The 11,590-nt window shown below is 31.9% G+C and overlaps 1 protein-coding gene and 2 long non-coding RNA genes across 3 annotated transcripts; 2 read left to right on the forward strand and 1 right to left on the reverse strand.

Annotated features, from left to right (window-relative positions):
- Window positions 1-305: 305 nt before the first annotated feature.
- LOC128128611 (uncharacterized) lies at window positions 306-2,184 on the forward strand. The gene is made up of 3 exons (XR_008226611.1): window positions 306-1,281; window positions 1,707-1,747; window positions 2,053-2,184. It is a non-coding gene; the product is annotated as an uncharacterized LOC128128611 (long non-coding RNA).
- A 127-nt stretch (window positions 2,185-2,311) lies between these two features.
- Window positions 2,312-3,469, forward strand: LOC111889664 (uncharacterized). Its single transcript, XR_006187034.2, has 4 exons — window positions 2,312-2,491; window positions 2,601-2,684; window positions 2,806-2,862; window positions 3,299-3,469. It is a non-coding gene; the product is annotated as an uncharacterized LOC111889664 (long non-coding RNA).
- Window positions 3,470-5,672: 2,203 nt separating this feature from the next.
- On the reverse strand, window positions 5,673-7,544 carry LOC111889694 (alkane hydroxylase MAH1). The gene has a single exon (XM_023885837.3). It carries the CDS (start codon window positions 7,490-7,492, stop codon window positions 5,993-5,995), a length of 1,500 nt encoding a protein of 499 aa, XP_023741605.1. The 5' UTR covers window positions 7,493-7,544; the 3' UTR covers window positions 5,673-5,992.
- Window positions 7,545-11,590: the final 4,046 nt, after the last annotated feature.

The following is an 11,590-nucleotide window of genomic DNA, read 5'->3' on the forward strand; positions in this document are numbered from 1 at the left end:
AATTAGTTATTTTATTGTAAACAATTATGTCAAAGCTAGTGAATTTCAAATTGTAAACAATTATGTCAAAGTTAGTGAATTTCAAATTGTATAATAAGTGTTTCAACCCATATTCCAATAAACGAATGAAAAATATTAAAATAAAGTATATAGAGATAGGTTTGTGTGGGAATTAATTATATATATTGGAATATAGGTAGACATGTGACGACAAAATGCAAAACATTGCAATATAATTTATATATATACTAATTCTAAACTACACCATGAACAGGAGTTGTTTCTGATTGGACCACTTTGATTTTTATTTTTATTTTTTTTTTAAAACGTCCGTGTAGGCCAATAAGAATAAGATCGGTGTCCATACATGTGGTAAGCACCGCTTTTTTCATCGATTTTTGAGTCGGCTTTTTACCCCCATTCAATTTAGATCAGTGTCCTCTCCACCGCTTCATTTTCTTCCGGATCCTCTACCGCCTCATCTCCGCTTCTGACTTCTTATCGGCCTTTGCTGGCGATTTCCCCTAAACCAAGAAAACCGACAAGCCAAGAGTGTCGATTCATGCTCTGCGTCTAACCGAAGATCCAATCCCAGGTATTTGTCCTTCGCTACCATCAACAAAAGGGGAAGGACGGTCACAAGCCGACTGATGACTTCAGCCGACACCCAGTTCATCGCTTACCGCTCCATCATCCGCCCACAATCGCCGCCCAACTACTTCTTCCATATTCACATCGTCTTCTCCTTCAATGGCATCCATATAATTTTGTCAGATGAATCTTCTTTGCAAGGTCAGTTATGCTTGGGTACTAAATTTGAAAACCCTGTTTATGTTTTCTTTGTATCCTTCATTGAAGAGATTTCTAGCAATGGTTGAAGTATTTGTTTATTTTTGGTTTTATTTGATGTAATTTACCGATCAAGTTTTTCCAAATTGGTTGTTGTCAAATTCATTTTTTTTTTTTTTTTTTGTAATTTACTGATAAAATTTATGTAGTTTCCTGTTTTCTGAGTTCATATAATTGTTTTTAATTATTTTTTTTTTAAAATTTGGTTCAACCCCTCAATTCGTCGTTATTTGGTTCAATACAAAATATCTGGTGATTCTATCATATTCATGATTTTCCTTGATTTTTCTTACTGAGCTAACGGAAATGTAATTGCTATCGTATGCTAATCATTTCAGGTTATCTAAAGTCAACAAACTCATATTTTTGTCAACGTAAATCATGGAAATTTCCGAAATTGAAGAGAATATGTTTGCGCTGGGTGAACCGAAGGTAAATCTATCGTTATTCTTTTTAATTTAATTACAATTATTATTCATGAACTTATTCATTAGTTGTTTATGTTCCTCCAATTCTGGGCAATCTGCTGAAATTTTCTCAAATATACTTTAGATATAATTTATTGGTTAATATGTTTGTTTTATTATGGCTACATGGAGGAATGTTTAAGACGCTCTCTTTGATCTACATCAAGGTGTTGACCGTTTTCCCCGACTTAGAACCAGATCAAAACGAGAAGGCAGAAGAATTCCAATAACTGGATCAAAGATAGAAACTATACCGGCCGATGATTACTCTTTTTCGCTTTCCCTCTAATTTTCCACTTGAAATTGACTCTCTCTCTCTCTCACACACACACATACATAAACGTACAGGCATGTAGTAGTTTTAATAGTTGCATATGGGTTGTTTTGCAGGTTTACAAAGGATGGAGTGTTAGCTTCCATTTCATCACCAAGTAAGAAAAACATAATCATCTCTTCCATGTTTGGCAAAAAAACTCTTTTTTTATTATTATTATTATTTTTTATTTCTTTGACTATATTTTGTTGATATTTTGCAATGAACTTACCTAAGTGACAGTAAACCTGACAACAAACATTGGTTAGCAGCTCAATAATTTCCATCACTTCAAGCAATTTAAGTTTTTTAATTACACAATCGAAATGTTGCCATATTATTGTATAAATATATTCAACTATAGTGAGTTTCTGGTGTGGGATTGGTACCTTTTCACTCAATTAATTTCTGATTTTGTTGCAGGTTTACAATTTTGATGAAACAACACAAAAGGTACATTTTTTTTGTTTACTTATATCTGATTCATCCATCATCTATAATCATCATATTAGTTTTTTAAATCAACTTATGTTACTAGACCTTGGGTAACCATATTAAAAATCATTTTAGGTTATTAGACCTCAGCAATTTAATGATTTCTTATTACTTGATCAGATTTCATTGATTGTTTGTAGTTTTGGTGAATTATAGTGTTGTTGGTTGATTCCATACGGGTAAGCGACTGTTTCTTTTTTATTTTATTGGCTAAGCACTTGATATTGACCCCATTAAAGGTTTTTTTCCTGAAAAACACCCTCACTTTTACACCAGTCATGATAGGCATCAGAGTAAACTATCAAAGAAGCATCGAACTCTTAATGTTTTCTTGGTAGTTGGTGATTGTATCTTAGTTGGATTACAGGTGATTCTTCCTTCTTCATTTCTTCTCTTCCAGTCATACCATGTATATTCATTCCATTGAAGCTGTTCAAGTTGCTCATTAGCTTACATACCTTTTTTTTTTCCCACAGCCAATTTTGGTGTACATATGTAAGATGGATGGGAAGTTGAGCTTTAATGCTATTAGTGTGAATTTTTTGACAGAAGTTGCAAAGGTTATCTTTGCACTTATTATGCTTCTAATACAAGTACACAAGTTATTGTGCTTTAGGTTTAGTTTTTCCCTATTACAATTTACACATGATTGTGCAAATTGAAGAATTTTTGGTTTTACAGGTTACAAATTAGAAGGCTGGAGGCAAGCCACTTCTTTCAGTCCCCGATTTTATACAGGTAATCAAATCTAGCTTTTCCAGACATTTTCTCATGAGGGTAGTTCAGTCATTTGACATTTTTACCTACATTCCTTGTACAAGCATCTCGCAACAATTTGGTTTCTTGAATGACAGAAATATAAAGTGTTCAGATTTATAAACCGTTTGCTGACCATGTTCTTAGGTTGAATCCTCCGAGGTGTAATGCCAACCCATCAAAACCAATTGTAAATGTATTTAAGGTGATTAGGGGTGATTATTGTTGCTTTCTTCCATGTTTCTCATTTTTGATTGTTTGAACCTACTTTTGAATCAAATGGCCTGTTTCTTGCATGTTTGAAGATTTTTGGATATTTATACTGATATTTTTGTTTGTGTATTCTTGAGTCATTCAAATGTTTTCTACTTTTATAACTTGAATCTTTATTTTACTTATTTTTCCATTCAAAATGCAGGTTTGTCTTGAGGGAAGGTCTGCTGGACAATGGTAACTAAACATGATTAAGAAAACCATTGATGAAGGTTCAACTTTTCATTGTGTTGGTTCTTGACAATGCTCATTGGAGTATGCTGGTTAAAATTTTCAGTTGTTATTTTCCTATTTCTTTTGGCTCTTTTGTAAATGATGAAACATCCAAAAAAAACATCAATCTTCTATAATAATCGACGGCCTCCAATCCTCGCAGCGCGGGGTTTCATCACTAGTTCTTTCTAAAGGTCTTTTCATTGGAATCAGTTGTATATTGCACAAACTGAAATGGAAAGAAAGTTCTAACAAACATATGCCATAATTTCATTAACATATCAACTTGAAAAAACAAACTACAAATTTTTATTTTTTCAATCATCTCGGATGAGAAAATATGATACTAATCATTTAATCATCTAATGGAATACTATAAGCAAGGGCTTCATTAATAAGGAGTAGACAAACTCATCTTTTACACATAAAACAGCCCGTAATTTATTCAAAAGAAAATTTTCAAATTACGAAAACAACTATATAATCAAAAGCTATTTATTTAACATCCAGCAAAAAAATGAACAGATTAAAACCAACACTTGCTAAAAGATTATTTTACCTCCAAAACTAATTCTATATAAAGAACCTAAATTGAGCATCTTTATTACTCAACATTTGTAACATTGTTTTAAGAATAGTTAGCATAAACCATTACATATGTAATTATTTTGCTTAACATTCAACTTAAAGGTCTGGCCACATTCACCAAAGGGTAAAGAAAGCCTCACTGAACTCTAGTAACTTAACCTTCAATGTCCAAATTGAGTGCACTAAATCTATCAAGAGAATGTAACAACACAAACCAAATGATTTAAGATAACATCTTTATTGCATATGATTTCCTTCTATTTCCAAACTTGTACTTTTGGTAGAAAGATCAGCCATAAACTAATATTTAAATCTTCAAAAAAAATGTTAAAAAAATTCATTTAGCAATATGTTAGAATTAATTAAGAACATAGAGATATAGGGTGCGTTTGGTTGTGGAAAACTGTTTTTATTTTCTATGAAAATGTTTTCAGAAAATAGCGTTGAGTTTTCATTTTCAATTTTCAATGAAAACGCGTTTGGTTGGAACGGGTAGAGTTTTCATTTTCCATCTTAGAAATTTGGAAAACTTTGGAAAACCGTAAAAATCACTTTTCTAATTTACATACAATTTGGAAAACTGAAAATTTTCATTTTCCTAGAAAATTTTGGAAAACTGAACGAATCAAACGTGTTTTCAAAATTTCTGTTTTTCTTAGAAAATTTTCCTAGAAAACTGAAAAATTTTCCACAACCAAACGCATCCATAGTTACTGTGAATTTTCTGATTTTCTTCATGTTATCAAGCAGGACCTGTGATTCCCAAGCAACAGCTACCATACATGTCATCAAACATCACAAGCTGAACAAAATAAATTTACTTAAAAACATTGGTATTGAACTTTTCTTAGTGTTTACCTGGTAAGAATGAGCATAAGATCAACCAACAAAGAGAGTTATTGGTAAATCAGATGGATGATTTTTCATCCACATCAAAAGATCTTCTATAGAAAAGACAGACGTTCTTCCTAATGGGGATTTGGTGGGGATTATGGTTGGAGAGATGGAGAGGAGAAAAATATTGACATACAATGCTGTTAAGATTCAAAGTTATGGGCGGGGTTTTTAAAACGGGGATGAATGTATTTATGAAAGAGACTGCATGTATATTAGGAAATAACGATAATCAACCCTAAAAAGTTTCCTGAATAGTATCGTATCATTAATTGATTCCGTTTAATTGTTCCCTAACAAACCAATTATTATTTATTTGGAATGTGAATTTTAAATTTGAACTATGATCGTATTTATAGTGGGGTTTTTTAATTGAGGTTTGAACCTTTAGAAGTGCAAAGTTTTTTTTTTTTTTTTTTTTTTCTAGAAATAGAAATTATACTGAATGCTTAGATTAATGTACGTCTTAATTTCAAGAAATTAAATATCAAATATATTTTATAATATACTAAAAATAATAAAGATAAAGATATAAAGATAAGATATATGAAGTAACATGGAAACACAAAGGGACCAAACTTGTGTGGTCATTATTGTTTCGTATTAAATGTGAACGATTTATATATTTTTTTGAGAGGGTGCCAGACCTCATTCCTAGTCTTTAATTAATCTTAACAAAAATTAAGTGTATATTCTATCCATTAGACATTAGATTAGATATAAAGTCATTATTACAGAAAGAACGAGAAAGATATAAAAATAGGTTGAGATCATCCAAGTAAGTTTTCATGTTTTATATTACTTACGATTGATTTAACCATTGATTGAATTGAAGAAATATATCCATTAAAAACAAACACAAATAAACATTTGTAATTAGTGTGGGTTTATTAGCATTTGTCATCCTCTCTCCCACCACCTCTTGAATTTGATAAACGTGCACCGCTAAATTTCAACATATGTTTGGTATCAACCGATAATTCAATTAATACCAATCACTATATTTTTTAAACTTACAATATTATACAAGAACACTGTAACGATATCAGAAATAATTCTTGCATTTAATTATTGCTTTTAAATAAAGAAAAACTTAATTCATGAAAAGCATGCCCAAAAACCCTGCGTGCTAGGTTTCTTAATCTCAAGTTTTGATCTCTCTAATAGGAAAGAGCCTAACCTTCAAACCATATTTCATTTGGAGTATAATAGAATCAGCTGGACAAACCTCTTGATCCTTAACCAACTCTACATGGTAATGATAAATGATTGCAGTCGCCACCATTTTCATCTGAATTAAACCCATTTCTTTACCCAAGCACGTTCGTGGCCCAGCATGAAATGCTGTAAATTTGTAAGATGGTTCGTGCTTTACACCTCCTTTTTCTGAAAACCATCTCTCCGGTTTAAACTGCAAGCAATCTTCTCCCCATATCCATTCCATTCTCCCCATTGAGTAGAACGATAGAATTATCTTACTGTGCTCATTAACTGCATGCCCACTTGGGAGTACGTCCGCCTTTGATGGTGCCTTGTGCTCCAAAGCAACTGGAGGATAGAGCCTTAATGCTTCACATAAACCTCCATGGAGATAAACCAGTCCATCCAACTCTTTTGCATTAAGATATTTCCATTTTGAACCTCCCACTTGCTTCTCAATCTCCTCTCGGATCTTGCTCTCTGTGCTAGGGTTTTGGGCGAGGAGATAGAAAAACCAAGAAAGACCTGTGCTTGTGGTGTCTTTTCCAGCAATCATCAGATTAAGTATGGTGTCCTTTAAAAACGTTCTTGTGTTCGTTGAAGTCCCGTGATGCTGACCTTGGAAACTAGTGATCAAGTATTTTAACAACCCGACCTCTTTCTCTACTCTTTCAAAATCATTGAGCTCATTTTCTTTCCTTGACAGACACTTATATATAAATTCATCAAAAGCCTTAGAAGCTTCGATTAAATTCTTCTCCTTACCTATGTTGAATCTGCGTTGCAACTTCCAAACATTTTCCGGCAACAAATGCCTCCACAAAATAGATTCTTCTGCTTCCATGAAGGCCTTCTCGCATGCATTATATGGTAAATGAAGAGACAGGGTTTCAGGATCATAATTTAAAAGCAACAGACAGATAGTGTCAAAAGTAAACCTCTGAAATATCTCCTGCATATCCGTCTCTTGTTGATTATTGGAGACGAATTCAAGGAGAGGAAGAAGCCCTTTCTCTATCTTGTTTTTGATATTTTCTTCCAAGTGAGAGTTGAAGTCGGGGTGTTTGAGTAGAGACATGCTTGTTTTCCTATGGAATTCCCATAAATCATGATCGGCGTTGAAGATTCCATCTCCAAGGATATCAAAGATCTTACGGAACTCGGGACCTTTGGGATAGTTGGAGAAGTTCTTGCTTAAGATGTGGTGAACATTGGTTGGGTCGGAGGTGAGGAGCATATCCATGTTAGTAAACCAAGGACCTTTAAACATGAAAGTGCCATGGCTCAGTTTGAGGAGATCTGTGACGAAATCATGAACACGGTAAGCATTTAGAATGAGATCGGGGGTCATGCCAAAAAGGACCCAATTTATGACATGATAGGACCTTCTTTGGTAAAGAAACAACCCAATGGAAGCCAACAAAACAACTAAAAGGAGAAGCATATCGAAGTAACGGAGGAAAGCCGATACTGGGAAATCTGTTTACTATTAGATAGTTAGCTCTCTTTTAAAGGAAAAAACTAGCACATGTGGTATACCAAGAAAATGAGAAATCTTTTAGTCCTAAATTAATTTTTGAAAAAGTACTAAAAACCGACAAAAGTTTGCATTTTGACCATTTTTCACTGGTTGGAACTGGTAATAAATTAATTTTAAGACTATTTCATAAATTGACCCAAAATATCGGGACTTTTCTACAAAAACAAAAAATATTAGGGTTTTTCTGCAAACAAAACCTTATTATTATTATAATAATAATTATTATTATATTAAAAATATAAATATGTATATTATTTTTTAAATTTGTTATTATTAATATTGTTAATAATACATATAAATACATTTAAATTAAAAAAATATTAAAGACATTTTATAAAGATGAAGGTTGAGCGGATGGTAATGCTTTAAGCTTTGAAATCATAAATGTTTGTTTGTATATTCTAATTTTGTATATGGTTATTTCACATTTGTTATTATTTTTTTAATTAAAAATATTAACATTTAACAATTTAAAAGAAGCTACTGATTTTTCAAATTGTTTACAAATAGTGAGCATATGATATACGTGTATGTCTTGTGTGTAAGTATTTGAATTACCAACATGTGTTTTACTCTTTTTCATTACTTTATCTTTGTGGTTTTTTTGGAAACATAACAGATATAGTATGATAAAGCAAAACAAGTCATATTACATTCTATTAAATAAAATATTTTAATTAATATTTTCGAATTTTGATATGGGCCACCAATATAAATATTTATTGTGGATCTGTTGGATTTAAAAAGAAAGCATTCTACCTTAAGAACTTTTATATACAAAGTGAGAAATCCTTTTATCTTAAACTATTTATACACAATTTTACCAATAGACAACTTCTTTTAAATTGTTAAGTGTTAATATTTTGAATTAAAAACAATAATAAGAAATGTGAAATGATCATATACAAAGTGAGGACAAACAAACAGATATTCATGATTTTAATGCTTAAAGCATTACAATCACCACCACACCTTTAAATAATTTATTTAATATATTTTTTATTTAAGTGTATTTATATGTATTATTAAAAATATTAATAATAATGAATTTAAAAATTAGTATACTTGTTTATATTTTTAATATAATAATAATAATAATAATAATAATAATAATAATCTGGTTTTTGTTTGCAGAAAAGTCTTAACATTTTTTTTACAGAAGTCCCAATATTTTGGGTCATTTTATGAAATAGTCCGAATATTTTAGGCCAGTTTATGAAATAGTCACAAATTAATTTGTTGCCGGTTCCAACCGGTCAAAAAGGGTCAAAATGCATACTTTTGTCGGTTTTTAGGACTTTTTCATAAATAAAAGTTAGTTTAGGACTAAAACGTAAACCGGACCAATATTTTAGAACTTTATTGGAGATTTCCCCGATGAAAATAAACCATTTTAAACCTTTAGCTCCTAATCCTATCTTTATTTTATAAACATAATGTATTTTCTACATAAATGCGTAATAAAAATATTCGTGTAATAAAAATATCTACTAATGTGGATTAAGCGCAACTTGATATAATTAAGGTCTATCCATACTTTCTGTCTTCAAAATATATTTTACACACACACGTTTAGCTTCTAATCCTATATTTATTTTATAAACATATATAATGTATTTTCTCCATAAGTACGCAATAAAAATATGTACTAATGTGAATTAAGTGTAGCTTGATATAATTAAGGTCTATCCATACTTTTTGTCTTAAAAATATTTTTTCACACACACACAACTTTATCTCCTAATCCTATCTTTATTTTATAAACATAATGTATTTTCTCCATAAATACGTAATAAAAATATATACTAATGTGAATTAAGTGCAACTTGATATAATTAAGGTTTACCCATACTTTCTGTCTTAAAAATATATTTTACACACACCGTTCCTCTTAATCCTATATAAAGATAATGTATTTTCTCAATAAGTACGTAATAAAAATATTGGTGTAATAAAAATTTGTACTAATGTGAATTAAGTGCAGCTTGATATAATTAATGTCTACCCATACTTTGTCTTAAAAATATATTTCTCTCTCTCTCTCACACACACACACACACACACACACACATATATATATATATATATATATATATATATATATATATATATATATATATACACACACATTAATAGGGTACCTACGTGATGCGGCGGTGCTAAATAGTAAATTTCGGTAAATAGTTTCCATGCGAATATGTTTGCTTTTCACGTCAGATAGTTTCTTTCATCCTTTTGTCTGATTGTTTTTTGTCGGATAGTTATTTTCGGGGTCGGGGAAAGAGTTCCTAGCTAGATGCATAGCTACCAGCATTGAATTGTTTCATTTCGTGTATCCTCTATTGCTTTGGTTTTTTACTTTACAACTATGTTGTGATCAGCTTACTAATTTTTTGATTGGTCATACTTTAACTATGTATTTATGCGCACGACGTAGTAGGACAATCATTCAACTCTTGTTATCTGTCACACCCCCGAACCAGACGGCGGAAACGTCCGGGGGCTGTTGTGACTCAATTGAATACCATAACATTGAATATATATGAAACATAACAACATTTGTCACCATGCATTAATATAGTACAACCAGTAGCGTTTACATGTCATACATTGTTTAAACATTACATTCCCAAAAATAAATTGTTCGATTCGTACATAAATAAACTGCAAGCCATCACTGAATATGATTTCCTTTGTATCACTGGTTCCCTGAGAATACAAGTATTTTGAAAAACATCAACATATGAAATGTTGGTGAGTTCATAAGCGGTATTTGAAGAAAACAATGTTCGTATCGTTTGAAAACCACCAGAAAATCCGATATTTTCTGAAATGAAAAGCTTTCGAAAATGTTTGTGAAGATCCATAGGTATGCTTGTTTGTTTCTATACTTGTAAAAATTTTTCATTAAAGTTGTATACATTTCGAGTCCGTTATGTATTGAGAAACCCTAGGAAAACCCGATGTTTTCCTAATCCTTTGAATTCCATGAAGTTGCGTTGAAACCATTGCAAAAAGAGTAGTCTCATTCCCAGGCGACGTTGGATTATTTTTGAGCATGATTAATTGCTACAAACACGCATTACACAAACGACCAGTTTATAGCTATACTAACGATCCCGAAGGCGTCGTTCGTACTAATCACGTTATCCAACCGCCCTGACTACGTGTCGTCCCACATCCGAAGAGAAAGAGGACACGAAGACCTCGATGACTCTATTAACCGGTTGGGGATAAAAAATGTGTACGAGGGGTCCCCGACCCGCCTCGCATAAAATGTAGACTTTTCTAGCAATACCAAAGGACCCTTGGGGACCAGTTGTATACAAGCCATTGAAAGTCCATTTACGTTGTGTCAGATCGGTAAAACCCAACACTTCGTAAAATAAATGTCTTCGGGCCTTAAGATCAGGTCATTGGGCTAGCTAGGCTCAACGAACAAGATTTTACACTTTTGGGGCCCAAAGATGGTGCGTAGACGTCTGTGCACACTCGCATGCATATTGAATTCCCAAACGTTATTTGTATGAATCGTAGTGTCGTCGTGTTAGTAGTTTCGGATTTTCATTGGTTCGAGACCGAACCAATTCGTTTCACAACGATTTTGGTATTGTAGTGTATTGTATTTCGTCGATAGTCGCGGTACCATTGTTTTATCAATTGCATGTATTGAATTAGCCTTGAAAGTTTTCTGTTTTCAGCCCCTCATTGTTTGCAAAATTTACTTTTTCAACCCTTTAGTTAAATACTTTCCGGTTTGGTCCTTAAATCAATTTTCTTGACATTTTAACACCAAAAATCATTGAAGTTGATGTTTTTCAGCATATTTTTCAATGAAAACAGTTTAAGTCCCTGAAATTTCAGTTTTCTCGGTTATAACCCTTCTTTTTCACAACTTTGACAATTTTGGCCCAAATTGTAAAATTTTTGCAATTTTGGTCCTTTTTAAATTTAAAAAAAACATTTTAAACCTTTGAAAAGGATTTGGAACACTTCTAGTCC

The sequence above is a fragment of the Lactuca sativa genome, chromosome 9 (assembly GCF_002870075.4).
Source record: "Lactuca sativa cultivar Salinas chromosome 9, Lsat_Salinas_v11, whole genome shotgun sequence".
Classification (NCBI taxonomy): domain Eukaryota; kingdom Viridiplantae; phylum Streptophyta; class Magnoliopsida; order Asterales; family Asteraceae; genus Lactuca; species Lactuca sativa.